We start from the raw sequence: 25904 nt of genomic DNA, 5'->3' as shown, positions 1-25904 counted from the left end.
CACTAAGCTGATATTTTAATTGCATTCATTAGATAATGAGTTTATTCAATTCATGACTTGCAAGTGAAGTTGTTAATTTATAAACTGTCAGTTATTTAAAAGACGATCTTCTATGCTAAAAATAGTTAAAATATTAACTAATGTACCCACTTTTAATACTCATAATAATTCGATACTCCAAATTAATAGAGAGAAGCCATTTGATGGAAAAATACTAAATTATTGGCTGCAAATCAGATGCTGAGAGTTCATTCATTATTAATTGATTTGCCAGACTGCAAGCTGCTTTTGCGTTGGTTGCAAGTGCTTTGAACACGATCAAATCGCGTTTCGGTCAATGGGAAACAGAAAAAACAAAAACAGAAGAAGTTAATGCATTTATTTAACGATCGATAAATTGAGTTGAAAAAGCCGCTCGACGACAACCGAATTGCGCAAAAATATTATGACCATCGTCATGTGGCATATATCAAAGGCGGCTAGCCAAAGCGTTAAAGCCAACAAACGAGGCCTGAGAAATTGTTTCTCAACATGCAAATGCCGTGTGCGATTTATATATTTGAGGAAGCGGCTCGCATGCCAAGTCCACGAAATAGATAAACAAGACATCGAGATAAACAGATAGATAAACTTGCACCAGCGACACAGACAAACACAGAGACAGTGAGAGTAAGAGTGATATGGCGTTTGAGATTGGGAGAGGGATCGCAACTGGTTGGCTGGTTAATCGGGTGAAATGGCTGAGAAAACATATAGTAACTATCAATTGAATGTGTATGCCAAAAATGCATTTGCTAAGCAAGTGAAATGAAGTTGTTATTTGACATTTGGAAAGTGCGCAATCCCAGCGTTAGTAAAACGCAAAAATGCGATGCTATCGATCAAAACAGAACAAACCTCCTCAGTCGTATACGTGATATAAAACTCTTCCTATCAATACTATACTAGCGCAGGTAAATTAAATGGATATTTTGATTGGTTCATTTGCACAATTGTTATGCCGTTTGTCTGTTTAATTAGCAGCGTGTCTTTCGCTTTGTTTGCTGTTGAACATTTTCATTTGATTGCACCGTGAGAGCGTTAAGAGTTGAGTTATTGATTTCTCTGAAAGTGAAATGCACTCCCCAATCGTAATTCCCTTCTCCGCTTCGTTCCCATCGTAATCCCCAATCTCCAAATCCCACCTCATAACCCAAACGATCTTGCACTTTTTTGTGGTCATCATGAGTCATGCACGTAACGAGAACAAGTTGAGCATAAAAGCTATTGCATTCACACTCATACTCATACTCATACTCATACTGATCCATCCATACCCATACCCATTCCCATTCCCATTCGGCTTTGTTGCAGCTTTCTAATGGCGCGGCCAGTGCATTTATGACCCTGTTGGGTTTCTTTTCTGCACTCTGCATCTCATCAAGTGCGCGTCCGTGTCCGCGTCCGTGTGCAAGTGTATAAAACGTGCTTGGCATGCCAAATTCACCAGCACAACAGCACACACTCATAACTCTGTATGAGTGCACTATACTTCGGACCTCATGACCGAACACACACAAACCCAAACCCAAACACGAACCCAAACCCAAACCCAAAGCAAGCACTTGAGCCGCAGTTTAAAGCGTAACTAATCTTTTGAGATGCAATTATCGGTGAGAGTTTCACAATTGACTTATGGGCAATATGCTTAGAAACTTAAGCACCCTTGACCGCTTTGTTCTACATCTTTCTCAAGTCGGCAAAAACAACTCTTGGCTTTTCGAATTGTGATTGAAGGCTGAGTAGCTATTTCCTGCGCCTCATAAATATAATATTTTTTTAACCTTTTCTTTGAAGAGCATCACATTGCAAATTTGTGAAGAGTTTTACGCAAGAGTATTATATATTCAATAGTCTAAAATTAGATTGATGTGTTCGAAGTGGAATTGTCTAAGTTGTTTAAGTATATTTTGATTCATATTTATTTATATAATATTTTCTTCCTAAACTTCTCTCTTTAATGCCTTCATATCTTGTCTTATTTATGTATATAATATTTCCTTACTTAAACGTTTATACATATATCTTGTTGAATTTTTAGTTGATTCGTATTGGACACTTAAATTTTTTCCATTATAATATTTTTTTAAATAGATATTTCAATTTTACACACAGTTCTGGTAGCAAGTCTTACGAATTTTCTAGCAATTTCAAATACAATTTCAATACTTTTAACAATTAGTAGTTTTGAGGCAACAATTGAAAAGTGTTTATTCATTAGCTTCAATTGCGTCACACGCACTTCGCTCACTCAATCAAGGCAAAATCAACAACAATAAACAAAATGCAAAAGCTTCATCGTGATTTTGGACCCAAGCATTAAAGACCTCTTGGCAACAGTTTTGTTTACTTTTTTAACTGGGCCTAGAAAGTGAAAGCCTCCCAACAGAAAAAAAAACGAAGCTAAGAGGCGATAAAAACAGATTCAAGCTGCTCTGAGGTGCTGAGACGATCAACACATTCGCCTTGATTACAAACATTTTACATTTTCCTACAGTTCGACTTACTCCAACAACAAAAGCAACAGCAACAGCAACAACAAAAAAGAGAGTAAATTAAATGCGTTAAATTTCATAGATTTGGTTTTCCGGTCGATGTCGATGCGACGCGCGCAACAATAGAAGCTCTTGTCTGCGTCATTTTGTCGGCACCTTTTTTTCAATCAATCAACATGAAAATATTGCGTAAATCGTAATCATCGCACACTAAACGAGTTACATATTAATTAGTGCTCGGCGAGTGAAAATTTCAGTGAATTAGCTCTGTCTGTGCCTGTGAGTCGAGTACGTGATCGTTAGTATCATTCAAAATGGAACGAACCTTTGGTGAAACTCAATCGACTCATCTATAGTTCTAAAGACTCTAAATTATCGAACAACTTTATCGAATAGTGTCAGCATTTTTTATGCATTTTGCACTTATGAGGCGGAGGAGCTCTGACTGGCACATCGAGGAACTTTTGCTGTCCCCTGGGGGAGCACGGAAGACAGCTTTCGCCAGGTTGCCATTCATCTTGCAGGGCAGGCAAATTAATTTCAGTCAAAACTTTTGCCCTGCCCATTTCGATTTTTTTTTTTGGGTAGGTGTGTTTCATTTTGACTAAATGATTAATTTAAAAATACTCTTTCCGAAAGGATCTAATATTATTGAGAGTTAAATCAATGGTGTTATGTTATTTATCAAAAATGTCAATAACAATGAGCGTCCTTTTTATTGGAGCATAATCCTTTGATAATGAATTCATGTCTACAAAGAAGAATAGTATTTGTATTGATCACAACTATTAAGAGAATTAGCGGCATAAAATCTAATTTTTAATATAAATTTAAAATTGAATTATAGAAAAGAATAAAGTTGTTGAAGTTGTTCCGAAAAAAGGGCAGTCAAGTCAATATTCATAGAATAATATTATATAGAATATTTCTTCAAACTGTTGTTAAGTTCTGTACTATAATTATTATCACTCTTTTCAATAACTGTAACAACTATTATATAACAACTATATATATAATATGCTGATATCTATATCTCATTTCAAGAGTATTCAGTCTTCCGTTTAAAATATGTTTTCTGTCAATTTCCTTTTGGTCTTTCATTTATTTTACATAACAAACTGTATGCCAAATGTTTTCATCTTTTGCTGACATGTGGATTATGCCCTGATATCATTTTATATTTCTTTCAACCTTCATTTCTGTCCTTTTGCCCATTGGATGTGACTGTTGCAGTTCAACTTTCTTTTCTTTTATTTTTTTCTTAATATATTTTAAGTGGATTGTTGCTGGCTTTGATTGCAGTGTGTGTTTATTTTTTGTTGTTTTTATCATTAATTGCCTTTTCATGGCAGGCTTTAATTTACTTGTTGGCCAATTGAAATTTGGGCCAATAAAGATAAGCCGTGTAATTTGTTTTAAGCAGAAATGTGAGCAGCCTTTTTTTTTTTGTTTTTGGTCGAGTCAGCTCAACTGAAGTTAATTTAAGTCAATTTTGAGGTGGGCGTGTTGCATTTGCTCATATTGCCGACCCACCAAATCAGTTTAATCGTTTTATTTCTGGCATGAATGGCAAATATGTTGTAATATTTTTGACATCAGCTGCACAAAAAGCTAAATGAGTAGCATACGATTTTAGATTATCTAAGATTTCGTATAATTATTTTTTAATTCAATTAAGATTTCATTGTAGTTATTGAGACGCTAAGAATCAATTTTCTTTTATTGCTTTTTAATTTTATAGTACATCAGTGATAATGTCAAGCTGAATGTATTTTTAGCTGGAAGCTAAGCTCTATGATTTAATCTAAGAATAATGTTATAAATATATACGATATCCCTTGGAAAATGCGATCACAATAAATGTCAAAAAGGCGGCAGGTGGACATATTTTGCGCTACTTAACAAACAATTTTCAACAATTTATGCTGATTAGTGAACCAGCCAGACAGTAAACCAAGTGGAAGATTGTTAAGCGTGTAGAGTGTACACAGAGAGAAAAGTTGTGAGCTCCAATCAAATCATCAAATTCACTTTAAGAATTATCGAAAGTATTTCCAACAAAAAATTAGACAATCATATTTTATCTTCAATAAAATTAAATGAAATAAATATTGATCGGAAATATAAAATCAAGCTGAATCAAATTCAACTAATACAATAATTTTTCAACTTAAGTTAAGGAACTTCAATCAAAGATAAAAGATCACTAGCAGCAAATTTCGAATTCGAAACGAATCAATTTTTTCGCTTTGTGTAGACCGCAGAGCCGAGACTGTGTTCGATCGCAGTTGTTCGATATTTATTGTTGCGCTTGCCGCATTTGCATACTGCATGCGACTGCACTAACATTTTGTGGTTAGCATAAACAACTTGCAGCTGGCAATTAACGGAGTGAACAGAAAGAGAAGAGAGAGGGGGGCAAAAAGATGGTGACGATGGAGTATTATACTTGGTTGCCCGACGGGGTTATTCATTTTGGCCAGGCCAGCTTAAGTATCTGTGCAACTAATTAGTGTGCAGTTTAGTGCAATGCTCATTGTTCGATTGTTCGAGGTTCTATCAATAAAAATTGATAAATTGCCTGTTGTCGTGTTAATTAAAGGCTAGCACATACCGACCGCCAGGTGGCGCTGTACGTGCAATTGCGATACATTCAATGCATATGGACATTACTATACATGCATTTATAGTGTATGTATGATTGATTAACGCCAAATTGGTTGTAGTTGTGTGCCTGATTGCAGTTATTGTTCGCTGAGCTGTGATTATCCATAAGTGAATGTCTTTTGAGTGAGGGAAAGTATAGCAAAGTTGATGATAAATACGTGGCGATAACAATGGATGCATCTTTTATTATATAAACCATAAACTTGTAATATCCAGAGTTGAGTATAGCTGAGAGGTGAAACTTTTTGATTATCATGGTTATAACAACTGCAGGCAAGGACGATAAAACTCTTTGATTGTCATCATTATAACAAGTAAAGGCTAAGACGATGCACCCTGGTTGTTTCTAAGCAAACTAACCTAGAATTGTTTAATGTATCATATACGGATTAAAGATTGAAATATTCAAATTTTCAATAATATATTGCAAATAATAGATAAAAGAATAAATATCAGGCTTCAGGCTAGGAATATGCATTCCGTCTTCTTTTTAAGTTAACTAATATATCAAAAATGTAAATCTACACCCCTTATACTAGATAAAAGAAAAACGTATAATAAATATTTGAAAATGTTAATACAGCGACATCAAATGAGTAATGCCTTGCTTCGATTATATCTGCATATGCATATTTGTTCTACATCAGACACGCAGAGTTAATTTAATGCTTAGAGAAATCAGCATTGATTAATTGCCCAGCTGGTTGTCCAGCACAAAGGCAAAAGGTGTCAGCTCAGCTCGTCGCTGGCTGCGATTGCGCAGCAGAGGTGACATAAATCTTTTAAAATGGATGAAAAGCAACTGGAAATGAAATGGAAACTGCAACTGCAACAACTGGATACAAGAGTAACTACAAGTTAAACAACGACGCCAACGACTAAAGTCATTCAAAGCGAATACCAATTACAATGTTTGGCATAGCTGCAAGTAAAAGATACAGCGTTACAGCAATTGATTGATTGCGTTTTTTGTTAATCATGGATACGTGATGCTATCAAAATTGTGGGATAATTAACGCCATATTTGTTGCTGCTGCTGCTGCTGCAACTGAAGCAACAAATAAATTGCATGCGAGATAAAAATCGCATGCGTTTTTGCTTTCGAATGTGACCAAAATGTAGAGAGAGAGAGAAAAAATAGACAACGAGCGACTTTTATGGCATTTTTAATGCAAACGATTTGAATTTGAATCGGAGACACGAGAGTTGATTTGTCGCCTGCGCGTGTCAATCACAAATCTTTGGTGGTTTGTTAGTTTTTATTTTATATTTTTTGTTTTGGTTGGTGCAGTTGCTAATAACACGATTTCCAAACGATAATTAGCTTGAGCTGAGAAGGAGCCACCGTAGTGTAGTTGTGGTTGCACACACAGGTTGCCTGCCACTTAATCTAATGACAGTTCTCATGCCACACGCCCCAGTAATTGGTTAAACGACTTCTGGTTTCGGCTCGGCTCGAATCGACTCAACTCCACTTGGATAGATACACGTATATTTGCAGATACAGATAGTTGAAGCTTAAAGTTATGTAAAGTGCTTGTTGGCAATCGCTGACACACTTCCGATATATGTACGTATATAACCGTAACCATATCGCTTATAAGGAGAAAAGCCAGGCAGTCAGAGCCAGTTGCTCCACTTGCCAAAGACAATGATAACTCATTGAGTCAAGCCTCGTTCTCCTTATGGTCAGCCATAAACTCAATTCGATTCAATTGCAACTTCAACTTCAACTTTTTCCGGGCGCATCATCAAATCAAATCGTCTCAAATCAACTCGAAATGAAAGTTTCTTCATTTTATGTATTTTTTTTTTTCGTTTCGTTTCGTCTCGTTGCTCCCCCCTCAACTTGTTGTCCATCGATCTAATTGTATGCCATTTATGGATGACGCGAGGTGTTGGAAATTTTTATGATTACAACTTTAGACATCAAAAGACATTTACACAAAACCTTCTTCAGTTCGCACTTGAAACAACTACACTCTTTGTTTAAGGCTGACATTAGTTTATAACAATAAGTTTTAATTTCAACTATATTTCTAAAGAAGCGTGAAGTTTCGGAGTTGTAAATATTTTCTAATTGTTCTATTGTTAACAGTCTGTGATTTTTTATTTTTGTAAATTGAATTTTCAGTTAAGCTGAGGCAAACAATTCTTTTAAGATTCTGTTTTTAATATACGTAATTTGAATCTACTTTTAGAATAATATCCGCTATCAAATCCTTAATCTTTAGCTACTAATTTGTGCTACTTAATGAAAACCCTCAATGATTCTCACAAGCAAATGAATTGTCTTCCTGCTCTCCCTCAAAAAAAGGTCAAATGTCAGCCGAAGAGTTTGAAATCTACAAAACAATTACAGCTATCACATTCGAAGGTAATTAATTTAATTTGATTCCTTTGCTGCACGAGAAGATTAGCATCGGATTTTTGTTTAGGTTTAATGGAGGAGCAGCTAGGGAGCAATTTGGTGAGCAACTGGGGAGTTGCAGTTCAACTGTCAGCGAATGTCACTTTAAATACGCCAAAACCGCGCAAAAGATTCAATTGGCGGGGCGCCGCCAGACGTTGCAGCCAGATTGCCATCACAGATAGCAGTTACTGGCAACCAGTTGCCGGGTACCGAGTACCGGGTACTGGGTACCGCGTATCAAATACTCAGAAGAAAGATACACAGACACAGAGGCAGAGGCAGAGGCAGCGAGAAGCGTATCTCATATCTGCGCTTGTGTATCTCAAAAGGCGACTGTCAAATGGCTGAACTGACAGTTTGCCAGCGAAGATGCCAAGCCGGGAAATTGGGTCAGGCAGTATGCCTCAAGTGGCCGGACGAGCTGACAGCTTCACCAGCAGTCTCCTCCTCCTCCTCCTCTAGCTCCTCACCCTCCTTTGGCTTCAGCTTCTCTAGCTCTAGCTCTTCTGCTTTCTAAGCAGTAAACTGTTTTACTTTTCGCAGCATATTTATGACTTGATATTTATTTCAATTGCGGCGATTCCCAATTGATTTCAATTTTCAGTTTTAATTTTCAGTTTCGTGTTTTCTGTGTTTCGGTGTTTTGTATTTTTTTGTTTTTCTGTATTTTTCTGTTTTTGTGGTACGCTCTCTGACACGTGACATGGGATTTCACTTAAGACTGTTTAATGCTCGCATAAGCAAACATAAATTGTGCCAAATGTCCGACATGACATCGAATTGAACATATCCGAGTAGTTAACCGACTTTGAGCCGACATTCAAAAGGACAGCCAAACAAACAATTCAACCACTACATTTGAATACGTAAAAAATACTAATAAAAATGAAATGAAATTAAAACTTAAATCCGACTTGCAAATTGATTTTCTAATTATATGCCAAGATTTCTGCTACTCTTGCTGCGAAAGTCTTTTTTCTTCAGCAAAATCATTTCAAATGCTTGTAAAAGTTATTTCTGAGTGCACTTTCTTTTTTATACAGTCTTTTTTCACAGTCTTCACAGTAAATGAATAATATTTGAGTATTTCTTTTTAGAGAGGTTAATAATTAAATTGCAGTTAAAATAAATGAATTTTTGAGTTATTAAATGGTTAAGGTTCAATATTATGGATCAAATCGGTTTCAATCGGTATTTTCAATGCTTTGCTCTGTGTTGTTTCTTTAAGATTTCATTTCTCTTTAAATTCGTATACGTTTTTTTACGATTGCAAACAATTGTTTTGCTCAGATACAGTTTATTTGCTGTTAAAGTTGTAAAATTGTAAAGCAAAGTTCAGTTGAGTTAATAGCTATTCAGCTATAAAAGCAGACTTAACAGCATATAAGCTCAGATAATACAGCCGTGGCTTTGCTTTCTTCACTAACAATGCCACCCAGTGGAGCTGTTAAAATATGCAAATCGTTGAGTTCATATTGGATTATCGTCAAACAAATTGTTTGACACTCGCTTATAGCTTGATTAAAAGCAAATCAAACGCTTTACGATCAACGATCAAGACCCCAAAGCTCTAGAGCTCCAGACAATGGCCAATTAACGGTGATTGGACGACGCCTCGCCCACATTTGGCCAGGGAACAAATGTGTCAAAGTATTATGGCTAAAAGAGGCGCCTTGGCTATGAACGGAAATGAGAGTTGTTGATAACAACAACAACTACAACAAAATAAAGTCGACGCTTTGTTGCCGCTTTTCTTTGACGCTTCGATTCTTACATTTTTTCTATGCATCGGTCGAGGAGTCGGAGAGGCATAATCAAGTAGTCATTAAGGTAAACACAAAGACAAATGCGCCTCCGCACAGTCATTTGTAACTGTTGTGCCCGAGTCGAGTTGAGTATCTTTTGTATCGGTTTGTATCTTAAAGTACTACGCACTCACCTGCATATAACGCGCCAAAGCCGCGTTCCGCTGTGCATGCGATCTCAGCTGAGGCTGCGGTGAGCCCAGCGGACTGACAATTGTCGATGTGGAGCCGCCGATGCCGGTGTCATAGCCCTGAGCATTGGCGCCATCAACATCTAGACGAACGAAAGAGAGAGAGAGAGATAGAGAGAAAAATATGTTATGAAAAAGATACACACTATAAAAAGATGTATGTTAAGTTGTCTGTAATCAGGTCTACAACATTTAAGGAATGCAATCAAGGTTGAGATTACATACATAAAATATGCACAGGTTGGGTGTTAGAAACTATTTATGAATACTATAGAAGTGGATATGAAGTAGCGCTGAAATAAGGATTAAAGGATAAAAACTAACTACATTTTATTTTATTGAAGTAACCTCAGTGTTTTCATTAGACACTTTTATAAAAATATAAACTGCAGCCCCGAAGTTGTGTTTATAATAGTATTTTTCAATTTTAAATGTGTAGGTATCTTAAAAGAAATAAAATGATTCTAAAATTAAATTATATTCACGGCAAACTGTTGATAGTAAGTTTAAAAGTAAACGTAAGCCTTTGTCCTCTATGAGAATCGAAGATATTATCTTATGCAGATTTATTTATACACAAATGTGACCTAGTCAATCAATTGGTTTTCGTTATACTTGTATTTGAATGCCTTTGTTTGCCGTTGTTATTTCGCAAATGCAATTGTATCGATCGTGGCATCGTCTTGGCTGCTACAGAGTCGACTCTACGATCGATCGCTTGGCAGTTTCTCCATTTGAAACCCAGAAGAATACGTTAATGTATATGCACGTATGTCTACGAGTATACCAGAAGTCCATTTGCATTTATTATTCCAAGTCGCAACGTTTGTTGTTCAATTTATATGCCAATTGTGTGTTGTGCGCCATTTGGCATGCAAGCAGCGTTTGCTTGGCTACCCCAAAGGGGCAAAGGAGGGCGGGGAGTTGGGGCACGGGCTTTTCTGGTTACGGGTAACTTCATAAAGTGGCAGACAAACTGCAGTCATAATGCGATGTACCGTTGCTCCAATGCCCATGAAAATTGAAAGTAATGCCCCGTATTTTTTCCCCATTTAATGCTTACATGATTTCCGATGGCTTCGGTACCACTGTGCACGACGCCCAACGTTGCTGACTGAATTTATTAACTAGCTGCCCATCGTAGAGTGCAGAGTTTCGGTCGTGTGTTGTGTGAATTTACGAGCTGGCAAGTGGTTTCTGTCTTCGCTTTATTTATGATGATGGCATTCGAATACAGTGTGTACGAATAGTGTACTTACAGCTGCTACCTGCCCATAACCCAAGGGGGCTCTAGCTTATTAGCATAGCTAATTAAGTGATACGGCTTGAACGAGTTGTAGGGCAATGAGTTAGCAACTTAATAGAGCCCTTTATGTGAAGTATCGATCAATTTGACGATCGTCTCTTTAAGTGCAACTGAAGGTGATCAATTGAAGTATTCAGAACCGTTTCTAAATATATTTTATATTTTTAAGCTCCAAAGTTTATAATTAGTTTTGAATAAACTTCAAAAATAGGTCTCTTTGAGTGAAGGTAATCAATTGAAGTTTTTAGATCTTGAGAAGAATTGATTTTAAATTTATTTCCAATATTAAAGTTTCAAAGTTAATAGTAATGTCTAAAAACCCACCAAGCTAGTCAGAAAAGAAATAATTGTTTATTATTTTATGAAATTCACTTGAGTTAAGCCCAAAAGAAAGACTCCAGCAATTTGCAGTAATTTCAAAGATATTTTTCCCCCTCTTTAAAGTATTTCGCATACAAATTGAAAGAAAAGATATTCCTAAATGGCAAATTCCGAGATAACTAAAACAAAATAAAAAAGTGCAACGAAAACATGTTGCAAAAAACACTCAACTCAACACCTTGCAGTCTGGCAGTCGAGTTTTGAGGGTTGCCAACTTTAGTCAGATGCTTGTACACAAATATTTGTATGCCTTATATGGCATATCCATAAGATACGATAGACAGGCAGGAAGGAGGGAGGGGAGCAAGGCAGTGTCAGAGACTGGGGAGTGACTTGTACTCACCTTTCAGCGAGCTGTTCATGCACATGGGGCATTGATCGTTGCGGAACATGCAGGAATAACAACGTTCGTGTCCGCAGGTGTCGATCAGTTTCCGTCGTTTGCCCTTATCGAAGGAGATGCGGCACGAGGGGCACACAGAGCCGCTGGCATCGTGTTCCAAGAGCCGTCGAATTGATTGAAGATCTGCAAAGTTATAAATGAAAACAGACACATAAGTACATAAGACTGTGATAATAGTTGCCAAGAAATACTTGTTAAAGTGCGGTATTTAATGAGCGAAGTAATTGTTTCTACTTAAATTAATACATAGTTAAGATAAATGGATAAACGCTTAGTGGAACTGTAAGTATGGATGCTTAATTAAACACAGGAAATTTCATTTTAAATGGGTGATACATTTAATGTGTGTGTTTCTAACAAATGTCAAGCAAATTGCAGAGGATGGCATTTATTTTTCGCTACAGTTTATAGAATTTGCACATTTATTTAAATTTGTTATGGTCTTTTTGTAAAATTGTTTGCTCCATGTCAAAGCAATTTCCACGCTAACAGTCACAATTACAGTTTACAGTTTGCAGTGCGCAGCATTTATTTATTTTGAGTGTGTTTTTTGGTTTCTTTTTGCGGCCGTTTGCATAAATTGTGACTGTCAATTAAATGTCGTTTCGTTGTTCCCCCCGTATAACGTATAACAACTGCAAACTGCAACTGCAACAATCTGAGCTGATCTGAGTTGGGGCTGTGTGTATCTTTCTTGTCTCTCGAAATATCTTGCATTTATCTGTTTGCATCAAAAAGTTGCTGCACCTGCTGCCCAACGTCGCATCTCGTCCCCACTTAACTTCTTCGACAATGTGATCAATGCATCAGAAGGCAATCAGAGGCATTCTTCTCTTGTTCTGCACTTGGCTTAATTGATTTAATTTGGCCGCTTGCTTTATTATTTCTATTAGCACTTTGTCATTCTGTGTCAATCTTATGTAAAAATGTGTGCAACAATCTGCTGACGCAGTTGCAAATAATGTTTGGACAGCTTGGCAATTCGCAAATTGTGACGCGATGTCAATATCAAATTAATGATCGATAAGAAAGACTAGTAAAAATTATTTTGTTAATTGTACAACAAAACGGACGCAACTCAACTAAAGGTGTTAAGTAACTTGCACCAAAATGGTTTATTGATAAATGAAAACAGATAGTAAAATTAGAACATATTTCAGACATAATAATAATAATAATAACATTAAGATTAATCTAACGCTTTACAACAAAAGAAACAAAACTTAAAGTTAGTGACAGTAATAATGCAAATTTTCATAGAATTTCCTTTAAAAATAATCGAAGTCTCTTCAGGAAACATTAATTCACCCATTTTATATTCTCAGTTAAGTTTCTTGTGTTTTTCTGAAGAACACTTTGACTAAGAATCATCGCCAAGAGTTGGCACGATTAGCATATTGCCTCCATCTATAGGGATACAATAATTTGATGCCAGCAATTTGTAGCCATGGCAAAGTTGTCGATGTAGACCCAACCCGACCATACCAGACACTGTTGTGAGGCATTCAACGTCCTATTTGCAGTTGCAATTCCTGTTTCTCTGTCGCTCAGCTGTGAGTGGGAATGAATGACGACGACGACGACGACGATGACGACGCCAACAAGAACCACGTCCGGTCGTCGTAAAGTGGATTACAAGCGCAGCCGCTCGATCTGTGTCTGTCTCTGTCTCAGTCTCAGTCTCAGTCTCAGTCTCGATCTGGCTGTGGGCCTGAGCCTGGGCTTCCATTCGAAAAACCCACTTGACAAACACTCAATACTCGTACCAAAAAAAAACTAAAAACTTTGCATGATATTTTCTTTATTTCCCTCTGCGTTCATTGCAAATCAAAAAGCTGCAGCATTCGCGCATTATTACTTATGTTTATACTCTATTGTGGGGGTATTTTGAAATGGTTAAAATGTTAAGATAAGTTGTAAAATATGTGATTGATATTCAAATTTTAAATATTTATATTTATTTTTTCGTAATATATTGAATGAATTATATTTCAGCAATAAATCTACACTCTGTAACTTCAAAATTATAATGCTAACTTAAGTTTTACAAAAAGATTGGCATGTTGTTAGCTCAAGATAGTAGAGTATGTAATATTCGTTGTGCTTAGTTTTCAATTTGCTGTGTGTAGTTTGCCCAGCTCTGCATTTGCCGCGTGGGTTGCCGCCAGCTGCAACGACGCACTGTCTGGAGGTGCAGGGGCACACAGCCCACGTTGACTGTGTTGCCGTTGCAGTTTTGCCTTTGCCTCCGCCTTATCGTGTGCCACAAACTTTGAACTCTTCGCTGCTTGAACTTTCGACCAGTGTCATGGGAATTTAAGCGGCATCCAGCCACTGACAGCTGCACAGCTGCTATGCAAATATTATGCTTGTGCTCACAAGCATTTTGCAACCCTCGAAACGAGATCCCTTGGCACATGGCGCAAATTATGAACAGTTGTTGTGTGCTTTGCCCACACAGGCAACAAGTGCGCCCGGTTTCATTTCGTATTTCCTTGCAGCGTGCCTCACCCCCTTTGTCGGTCGCCACAAAAAAACAATTTACCAAATGTCAGGCAACAATTGGTTGCCGCTTGTCGTGCGCATGCGCGGCAGATGCCACAAACAGGCAAAGCTGCCCCCTCTGTGTGTGCAAGAATGCCAATTGGGGTTGCAACTGGGGTAGGTTTATCTAGCAGTTGCTTGCATGTAATTGACACACAATACCCTGGAATTTATAATTGTTAAAGCTAGCTCAAACTAGCAGAAAAAGCGACAGGAAGCTTTAAGATACGCAAAATAAATAACTTTCTTAAATCTATATATCTTTTAACACCTTGATCACTTATCGGAATAATTAATTTTTTATATAAATATATTTTTTTTATTATTATAAAATGTTTATGCCTTTTTACCTTAATAAATTTATAGCTCACAAATAAATGTAGTAAATTATAAATGCACCAATTATACATTCCGTTAACTAATTACGTTTCTGCCCCTTCGCTTACATAGTTGTTAGGCCCATCCACCAATGGCATGTGAATGGACTTCTAGTCTAATAACGTGGAAAATTCCAAGTTACAATTAACTCTTCTGCCTGATAATTTCATGGATTTTAAACACTTTAATTGTGCTACTCCTAAACTACATTCAAGTCACTCTATAAAGAGAAGAGTATAAATCAGTTGCAGAGTTTCGTTATAAAAAAAGCTGAACTGTGAAACACTTCTGTGGCATAATAAGAGTCAATGTGCTTGTTTTTCCTAGATTGCGCCTCTGGGCTGCAACAAAGCGATGGGAAATGCAGCTAAATTGGTAAATTATGCAGCTTCTGCGGGGGCAGCTGGGGGCGAAGAATCCCCCGCCAAATGGTGCAGCAACGTTTATAATAGATTTATGCGAATTGTTAGGAACGCGGTTGCAGTTTAGCGTCAAATTGATTTGAATTTTCCGCCGCATTTTTGCTTATACTCTTGCGAGGGTGTTGCAAATTATCTAACTTACTTGTAACTGAATATAATACTGAAAACAGTTTTTTAATATTAGTTCAAAGTATTTTGTATATTTGATTTCTTCAAAGATTTATTCTTATCAATAAATCTTATTATTTATCGAGTGTCGTTTCAAGTTCAATGCTGTCACAAATTCTCTAACACAATTCTGTCAAGTATACGGAGGTGCTGCTGTGTGTTAGAGTACCTAAGTTTTCAGCTTCGAGTTGACGAAGAATACCTTCGGGCACTGGGAACACTTGAATGAATGCTCTACACATTTATGTGGATGCTTCTGGCTGTGGAACTTGAGATGTCAAAGCAGCAAATAAAAAATGGTGTGCAAAAAAGACTTTGGGCAATGAAAGCACTTGTGCTGCAAATTGCCATTGGACTCTCTTCACTACTGGAATGGTCAAGTGTATCTGGAGCTCAGAATTCCCTAGGCACGAATTCGGGCAAAGGGATTCTATTTAGAATCAATTTTAGGTCGGTGAATGTGTGTTATATTTTTAAAGTCCTCAACATCTGAAGAGCCCTTTGTGAAGCATGCCATGGAATCGGAGTCTATTTGCCAAACATAATCTATATCGATGAACTCTTCAAATTGTTATCAAGGGTCTTCTAAGAGTTAACATTTTCACTCTCCGGCACTGAACACTGCTTCATCTACCTCACTCACTGAATCAGTCTTAAGTATAGTAGGTGCTATTAAATTGCATACCATTCGATGCAATTTTATTGCCTAGGTCTATCATTGAGTGCGGATTGTTCTCTCTTAAGTCATTTTCTGTTGGCTCTGCAGCATCACACATCTGTTCCATTATTTAATTCTCAATGCAGCTTCTCTGCATCAAATGTGGCGTTGCCCTTGCCCAGATAATGGCTGCTCTTGCAACTGCGCTTAAATCTGAAGGCGATTTGGGCGTTCAAGCTGCACGATATGCAAATCTTCCGTGGGAGTTTATCGCGTTGTACCTTAAAATCAACGATCTCGTTTATCATGTCCAACAGCGTCATTTCAAATTCATACAATGCCTGATCGGCGAATAAATTCATCCACCACGACCTCTAAGCTGCCCATGCAAACCATTTTATTTGTTTTGTTGGCTATTTGAATTAATTCTGATTATATTTTTGTACGTTCACATGTGAAGCATACAAAATGAATAAGAAGAATGTTGCTAGCCAAAAGAGTTGAACTTGTGAACATGTTCCATTCAAAATTATTCATTTGCTTGCAAAGAAGTCTTACAATAATATCAAATATTAGTTTATTTTTTCTATTTACATTATAAATAAAGTATTGTATTCAAAATTTCATACTTGCAATATCATTGAGTCTTTCAATGTATTTCACATTTTGTAAAAGGTCAACAAACAGATTGTTGACAAATTGCAAGCAAATATTTCTGTAGCGTTAAATTGTTTGGCTTTGTATACTTTTGCAACCGCTTTCTGTTAACAAGAGTGTGTTATTTTGCGACACAATTGTTGACAGAACATTTGGGATACTCAGCGTATTTAAAGGGAAGCGTTATGTTTATTTTGGGGATGTGAAAATTATCATCCGGTGAATGTTTAACGAACTCTGAGGCAAATGGTGAGGTATTTACTGGTAAAAGTCAAAATATGAATATCCCAAAGAATGTATTCTTATTGACGTAATATGCAGTTCAATTTTTATATTGATTCTTTAGTTTATTGATCTTCTAAATTCATATTATCTTAATTGCGATCAAGAAATTTGTTTCATTTGCCTCCTTTGTCAAAATATCAGCACTCAAAGTAGTATTTTCCAATTATAATTATTTACGCTCGGACCCAAGGTAAATCTCATCAGTTAGGATCGGTTTAGCGGCACAAAGTGTTTAAGAGTATCGAATTGTCGCGAATCGAATTATTGTATTTCCTAGTTTTCGGGTTTAATGAATGAATTGCATTTGGTTTGCCCGGTTTGCCCCCACAGTACAGTGAGTGGTGCAGAGTGGTGCAGACAGCAGCATGTAGTTCATGTGGGCGTTTTATTTCAACTAAATTGGCAAACCGCAAGCTGTGCTCACTGTGGGTCGCATGTGGGCGTTATCTGTGTGTGTGTGTGTGTCTGTGTGTTGTGCGTGTCTAAGCGAGTTTATAAATGTGTGTGTGAATGTGTGTGTGTCTGTTGGCACCGGCACTTGTTTTCCTTTATGTAATTTCTTTGCAAATTACTTTGAATACACAAGTTTTTTTTTTTCGTTTTACTGACTGCGGCGGCTTTGGGGTCTAATTCAATTTGCGGTTGGACTTCGCGGCTTTAAATTGAGAATTTAACTACCATGCACTTTGTGCACTTCCCAGAGAATCTGTATGTGGAATGTGAGTGCACTGATAGGGATAGTTGCAAATTGAAATTACACCAGCCGCCAAGTTGTTTGGCTTAACACGCAAATTACAACAAAGAATGTGATGAGAAAATTTCAGAAAATGGAAAAAAAAGAGACATAATTCCATGTTAAAACAGAAGTTGAGGAACTTTAATAAAGTGTACTTCAGTTGAAGAATATTTCATTATTTCTTATTTACAAATTATTAGAATAATTACAGAGCACAACTGTAATTATTTACGTAAATTTAGTCTGTTGTAGGAGTTGACAGCTCCAAAATTGTTTTAAGATAGTTCGTAAAGTTAAGAAACTTCAATTTAATGTACTTTAGTTTAAGAATATTTCATTTTTTTATTTAAAATTTATTAGAACAATTCAAGTAGCACAACTTTAATTGTATAATTATGTAAATTGATACGCTTTAAGCTCTCTATAGATTTCAAGTCCATTTAGAAACAAGTTGGCAGCTCCAAAAGTATTTTTAGACAGTTCGTCAGAAATACTTTGAACATAAAAGCCCTTTATATGGTCACAGTTTGGGTTTCAAAAGCTTGCAAAACTTGTTTGAGGTTTTATGAAACGATCGTTAAGAAATTTTAGCTAAGATAAAAGACACGAGTGGTCATTGTTTTTACGGCTTATAAACGACTTATGATTAAACAAAGAGTCTTTGACATTGATTACGGTAGTAATAATAATAATAATAATAATTTTAGTATCTCTTAGAAGCTACTAAAATAAGCCAAAAATTTGAATTGGCTGATCGTTAAGTGGGGAATTTGAGAGTGCGAGAATTTGGAGCGATTGTTAAAACTGTCACAGCTGGATTGGATGTGTCAGGTCAGGGCTGGCAATTTGAACAGTCCCGCATTGGCTGACAGCTCAGGGTTAATTGGAGAAACGTCGTCATTATGTGTTTTTATATAGAGATTGTGAGAGAGTGGTGGCTGGTCGATAGACCTAGGGCAGGCCCCATGCCGAGGCGCACAAATATGCGTATTCATTACAATTGATTGACAGACTAGTTGGCACAAAACCCCGACCGTAACAATTCAGGCTTGAAGTGCGCACCCAACGGACCATGGTCCATTTACCACTTACCAGTGGCCAACGATTTGCAGCTTCAATTAAATTTAAAAACACGAACCGCGAAAAAAAGCTTCCACAAAAGAACGAACAAGTTGCGTGGACAGCAAGATACCGATCTGAACTGGAGTGTATTCTATATAGTTTTTTGCTGTGCTGATCAACTCTTTTACACTTCAGCTACAGGGTAAACATGCCATGTAAACTGCCAGCGGTTTGGAACAATTTACAGTGCAGTGATTTCACATTGTATTTTGTATAGAATTTACCAAATTGCTTTTGATCTTTGGTCAGGTTTTGTTGTGGTTCGCTTATAATTGCTTTTTAAATTTTTTGCTTGTTTGTTTATTTAATTTATTTAAGAGCACAACCAAAGCGTATAAATAGCCTCATTGTTTTTTTGTTGGTTAAACATTTTCAAGTTCAATGCGTGGGCAGCAAAAATTTTACATTCAATTTATGTATGAATTTTGTTTTCGTTACTTCTCTCGCTCTTTCGCTCTCTTACTCTTTCACTCTTTTTGCGTGGGTCATGGCTAACTCTATTGTTGTTGTTATAGGTAATAGTGTGGATTGTCTATTGGTAGTGTGTGTGTGTGAGTGGATTGTGTTTGTCGTCGACCTGGCCGTTGGCATGAGTCAGCATCCTAACGCGTCGGAAGTGGGATGCTCGACTATGCGAAACTCTCTATAATTATGTATTTACATCACACACACAAACCCAACTGATTCATATAAACTTCATAGTTGCATTCGATTTGCATTTTTCTGCTGAATTTTTAGCATGGCTGAAACTGACATGAGTCAAGATCCGCAAATGTTGCGCTTGGTTGCTGATCGAAGCGGATATATTTATGGAAAAAAGAGTAGACAAAGTGTAAAAGAGTGTGTAATTATAAAAAAAAGTATTAAGAAAAAAAAGGTTTATATATTGGAGAAATCAACAAGAATGAGAATAGTTATTAAAGCACAACAAATTCTTAAATTTATTTAGAAATTAAGAATTAAGTAATTAAAAGAATTAAAAAAAAGAATCAATAAAAACCATCCAAAATAACATTCTTAAAAGGTTAAAAGTAAATGAATCTTTTTAGTTGATAGCTTGAATTCTTTCAATAAAGCACTGCAAATCTTTTAGATATAAGCCTTCTATTTCCCAAAAAAATCTTTCCAAATTCTTAAGAAAAACTGCCCAAACTTTAACCCATTTTCGGTGAAGTATGTCAGAAAGAGCGCGCGTGAGACTCAGGACACGGTCATAACTCACTCAGATGATCGCATGAAAGCCATTCTTCTGCCAGAATGAATGCGAGAGAAAGAAAGTCAGTGGGTAGGTAGAAAGCGTCAAGTGGCGTCAAAATAATAACATCAACAAAAGAGAAACAGCAACAACAGCAAGTGACAAACGACAGAAACTGAGACAAAGGCAAAGGCAAAGCAAAAGACAAAATAAAGGGAAAGGAATGGGCCAAATGAAGTTTTGGTAAACGGTAGGCAGGTGAGAGACATTGTAAAAATCAAATTAAGCGCGAAATTGGATGCCGTTTAAGCTGGAACTGAGCTCAACAGTCGAAATGGCTAAAAGTGTCATAAAGTCTTAACTGTTGTGAGGAGTTTCGAGTCGGTTAAATGAGTCGCAAACAAATCGCAGCTCATAAATAACCCAAATGGTCGCTCGATTGGCAAATTTCGTGAGATTTTGCATTTTGATGCGCCAGCCAGCAAAGAGTTCGTGAAAACGTGAACGAGAAGAGTTACCTAAGCATAGCCTCAGGTCCTCAAACACAAGCCACAACCTAAGCAGCAGCAATCCAACAAGTCAGAGTCGAAGCGGGAAAAACGAGGCGTTGCCATAGCCTATCAACAGTTCGTTGTGTTCGTTCCCTATTCATGGAAAATCCATGAAACTTTATAACTTTTGTAACGCTTTTTGCCAACTGTCCCCAGACCAGGCAGTATTACACTGTGAGAAACTGGCGGCATATTAGTCATAAACAGTTCATTTCGTTGTTCACGTCACTGTAATAATCACTCGTTGAAATCAACTTTACTTATCTCAAATACTACAGTTCCGGTTCGGTTAAAATGTACTTGCTGATGAGCTAATGTTTCACTTTGATGATGTCTCGTTTCGTTTCGCTAGAATTAACAGATTGTTAGACAACATCATACCTAGAGCATAATAAAGTAAGTTCTGCTGTTGAAGGGTTCCCAGTTCAGTAAAGCATTTCAACACGATTGTACTTCGGTTTACATCTATGTGTAATAACTCGGAAATAATGTTTAAGGTCTTAGAAAAACTAAATGAGGTTTTACATTTATTTTTCTGCAATTATTTGTAGAATATTGATGATCAAAGCTGTGGCTGTGAATTTGAGGAAACATGCTGGAGTTGAAGTATAATACCGAACTTGTAATTATTTATTATATTTCAAAATACTCTCTTAAATTGTCTGGTAAAATAAAACACTAACTTTTATGAAACTTATAATTATTGTTGTCTTAAATGGGTAGCGGGTTCTTCACAGTCGATTTCACTCGACGGTTTTATTCATATTTTTATCAAATGAAAAACCCTCATCAAAATATCAACCCTATCTGAGGGCAACCAACACAAAAACGAAGAACATGCAAATCAAATGAAACGATGCAAGAAACCAAAGTATCGAATAACTCTTGTTTTAATTTATCTTTTAGCATTGACCCAGTTCCAAGAAAGGCAAGACGGCAGACAACTTCAATAATCGATAACGATAATGATGTTGACACATTTTGGACACATCTTTGGGCAAATGCGATATGACTCAATTAGTAATGCCTGACAAACCTAATTTAGAATTGATATTTATATGTCTTATGTTTATATTTTGAGTGCAGCATTTAATAATTTAAATGGAGATCTAATTCTTATAAACCAATACTTATTAGATATTTAATAATGTTTACTATTAAGAATAACAAGTTTGTGGTGTTCTGTGGAGCCGTTTAAAAAGCCCAATTCAAATATGTGTCAAACGCGATCTCTCGCCGGAAGTTAGCAAAAACTACGCAAAAATCCAAAAAGAAACACAAAAAGCACACGCAATGCAACGCAACGCAATTCAATTCGAAATGTGAATATGCGTAAATCAAATGGCACTTCCGTTGAGCGTGGGCTTTTATGAGAGACCTCAAAGAGAACCCAATGAGAAGTGACAATTTTATTGGAAGACAACGGCTGTGCAGACAGACAGAGAGACAACTATGTGTGTGTGTGTTTTTTGCCAGAGCCCAAGTTTTCAGAGCTCAATGCCAACGCAGACACGTACTTGTAAACTATTTTCTGTTGTACCCTGTAGAAATAGGAAGGTAGGAAGGTGAGCAGCTTAGAAACATGAAAACATATAAATACTAAATTAATAATAAATAAGAATATAAATCTATAGAAGCCTTGTTGTCCTCAAATTACTCTTAAGCTCTCAAGTATCCATTCTAAACAGCATAACGTATACGTAACCTATATTAGTTACGTATACGCAACCCAGATTAGTTACTTTATATTTATGTTACAGATATCATATCATAGTCATGTGTCTATATCAAGTTAGGGTATCTTCTTGTCGTGCCCTAGCAGTTAGCGCTTGCCTCGTTGTTTTCTTCGTCTTTTTAGTGCAAAATTGTTTTATTTCTCTTTTTTAGTGATTTTTGTTTTTGGGGAAAACCCACGCACAGACAACGCAGACAACGCGGCCACTCACTCGTCATTCATACATTCATACGCCCCAACTGGGCGCACAGCTGATTCATTCAGTCATTCAATTCATTCACTCACTCATTCATTGCATTCACGTTTCACCTAACCGACCATTCAAGCGACAATTTTGACAAACAATCTTCTCTCTCTCGCTCGCATCTGTGGGTCGACTGTGGTCGGGCTGACCATAATTGGCATCGGCCATCGATCAGTTCCAAGTTTTGAGAGGTTAACTAATGCGGGCTGCACTTCAGATTTTGTGGGTTTTTCTTTTAGCATCATGATTTAGTGTTTAATGCTTCCATACACACAACACTCACACTCACTCATAACATATTCATTCGATCAGTTTTAGTTTGCTATGCAGCTTTAACAATTTGTTCACGTTTAATTGCCTTTTACAGCGCGGGCGTCACAGCTCAAATGCAATCCAATACAATGCAGTGTGAACAGGTGTAATAGGTGCAGGCGTAATGCAGGCGATAATGGCCTTTGAAAATTGGGTTAATTAGATTAATAGCGATGAATGAACTTACGAGCGGAAGTAAATATAAAAGGCATTAAAGCAGTTAAACGATATTTATAAACTGCAAATTTTAATTGCATCTTATCTGCTTACAAATAAAATAAACCATTCGCCGTGGAGAAAAAAGATTATTCTTTTAGAATTCATAATATGAGGAAGTACTTGAAAATGATTTAATCTTAAGAAGAACAAGAATTATGCAATAGAGATACGCAACTCATTCATTAAGGTATTTTTTAAATTACATTATTAAATAATCCTAAACATAAGATGATTTATATAATATACTAAAATTATTATATATATACAAGATAGTTTAATAATATACCATTTCAAAAAACTCCTTAAACACACGCTTGCTCTTCTCACGCTAATTAACCGCTTTCTATATGCGTACAAATTAATTTCGACACTCAGAATTTGCAAATCAAATGATTTTGGTTCGATTAATCAAACCAAAAAGTATTACATCTTTATAGCTCTCCCTCGCATACTTGAGCAACACTTCGTTGTTTTGTTAATTTGTGACTAAATTAGCATTTGAAATTTGTTTAGAAACTGTTGTTCCGATATTTCTGTGATCTCGTAGCAACGGAAATTAATTTGTTTTCTATGAAAATGAGCGTTTAATTTGTGCGTCTTTTGTTGTTTTGAGAAGAAATTCAAATTTTAAATTAGCGACTTAATTGCGTGAAATTAATTTCAATCTAATTGTTTCCAATACTCTACGAAATATATATGATCAAAACTGCGGCTTAAAAATGCGACTCGAGAGATTATATTATATTTCATGGATTTAACTATGCATTTCATTGGGTCGCGTAATTATGATCAGATTATGGCCCCAAGGTCGACATCTCTTTGGGTTTGGCTGCCTTTTCGTGTCGATGATTAGGCGATAAAAATGGTTTATGGTTTTTGGATATTTACGGAAAAATTTTAACCATATTGATTTAAACAAATGACTGCAGATTGAAGAAACTAATTTAAATGATTAGGACTTGTTTATGGACTGATCTAGGGTTACAAATTTCGTCTTATTTATGAGTTTATTTTAATAAGAAAATTTGGTATATATCGTATTGTTTGGAAATAAAGAAATTTCTAACAGGTTTTACAAAAACTTAGTTAATAACAGAGTCTTTTAATTACAGGTATTTAATATGTTATTTGAGATCTATTAAAAAACGTATTTTGAAAAATTGTTGGAAGCTTTTCGAAACTAGGTTTGCATTTAGGATTAGTTTTAAGTTTCATTAAATCATCGTTATATGCAAAATATAGCCTCTAGCGCCAGAGTGTATTTATTTTAAAAAATATAGTATTCAAGAATTCATCGTTTGCGTATTTGTTTAGGGCAATATTTTTGGCTTGCTTGTCAATTTTATGTATAAATAATAAATATTCTATACAGCGGCATTAGCACATCATTAAGAGATCTTTGGCTATGATTCTAGCTATCGACTATTTTGGTTTACATTTATCTAAGACTCGTCTTTGGCTGCTGTTTTGGTCCATTATGCTAATGGCTATCGCAGATATGACTCCGTGTGTCCCAAAGCGGCTTAAAGTGGAAGTGGTCGGAAGGCAGAACTTGAAAACAAATTATAAAATATACATTTTCGATACGTGCATAAATTTGCATAAATTGAATTGTGGGAACACGCGTCTGAAAGAGAGAGAATATGAGAGAGGGGGAGGGGGAGATGCAGCAAGCAAAGAGCATTCCAGTTTGTGGATTGACAAGCTTTCAGCATTTGCTGGCGCGTTACGCGACGCCATCGATTGCTATCGTTCCACGATCAGACGATGAGGCGATGAGCTGCATACAAATGAGTGTCTTCCTTTGGCTGCCTGGCAATCGCGTGTGGGCGCCACTTGAGTGTGTGGCTTGTGAGTCCGTATGTGGCATGTTGCGCCTTGGGGCAACAACATAAAGCATAATGCAACACTTCTACTGCTTTTGTCTATTCTACAGCGATGTGTTGATAATTTCCAATTGTCATAATAGAACCCATTTAGACGCTTTCTAAGTCTTCGAACATTGCTCAGCTGACTCATTAATCATCCTTCTCTCTCGGTATTTGTGTAAGGCGTGGTCTGACTTTTGTTTTTTGGGTCGTTGTAAATATTTTGACCAATATTTTGTACCAGTTTTTTGTTGTTGGTTTTTCGTTTTACATGGTCGTCGGCTTTTTGTTGTTTCTGCTTTTAATTTGCTGTAAATAGAGCGTGTGATTGACAGCGGCTCTCCACATTGTGTTCTCCGTTCTCCAATCTGTAATTCTTCTATTTTTTTTGTATCTCTTTAATGCGGTTTGATTGATTGATTTCGGGTTTGCTCACATAGAATTGGCGATACGTGTAGAATACTTTTTTTATAGGAAATTATGAAATATTTCACTCAAATTGGCTTTTAAACTCATTGATTGACAACTCTAATTTGTCTTGATTAATAAAGTTATTAGGCAATTTAGAAAATAAAGTAATTTAATAATATTTATGAAGTGTAGTATGAAATCAAGATTGAGCTAAATTTCAGATTTAAAGTGTTGACTGAAAGTCTCTTTCGAGTGATTTTCAAGTGTTACAGCACACTTTTATAGCAGATCAAAGTTTAATATCTAACAAATTCACACTGCAAGATTTATTTGTTGGCGCACATTAGCATATCCATGATAATTTCACATATGACTTGGCTAACATTTAAAGCCCATTTCAATATAATAAAGAAACGACAAGTCGAGAGACTTCAAAATGACACTGAAACTACCAATAAAATCAAGACTCGGCGACAGACAACAGAACACTAACAATAGCTGCGATTCAAGTTAACTTCAGGTGTGTCGCTTACAAACAGATGTAAAGCTCATGTAAGTGATATGCTGGAACTCAATAAACAATTTGCTATGCTCTTTAGAGCTTACAAAAAAAAATACAATAGTTACAACAAAAAATCCAACAAATTGCGGATCAAAACGTGAGCAACTTGGCATTGAAATATAAAAGCGACTGTTAGA

General features: G+C 36.3%; 1 protein-coding gene across 4 annotated transcripts in view; it reads right to left on the bottom strand.

Annotated features, from left to right (window-relative positions):
* Nucleotides 1–25904, bottom strand: part of LOC133845617 (protein TANC2) — a 62651-nt gene that overhangs the window by 11122 nt on the left and 25625 nt on the right. For all 4 annotated transcript variants that reach the window (XM_062280116.1, XM_062280115.1, XM_062280118.1 and 1 more), the window contains exons 2-3: nt 11641–11823; nt 9554–9693 (exon numbers count right to left, since the gene is read on the bottom strand). In XM_062280116.1, coding sequence (XP_062136100.1) covers nt 9554–9693; nt 11641–11823 — 323 coding nt within the window. The remainder of the gene's footprint in view (nt 1–9553; nt 9694–11640; nt 11824–25904) is intronic.

Source organism: Drosophila sulfurigaster, chromosome 3, assembly GCF_023558435.1.
Source record: "Drosophila sulfurigaster albostrigata strain 15112-1811.04 chromosome 3, ASM2355843v2, whole genome shotgun sequence".
Classification (NCBI taxonomy): domain Eukaryota; kingdom Metazoa; phylum Arthropoda; class Insecta; order Diptera; family Drosophilidae; genus Drosophila; species Drosophila sulfurigaster.
The sequence above is the reverse complement of the archived record's forward strand: the minus strand, read 5'-3'. Positions and strand labels throughout refer to the sequence as shown.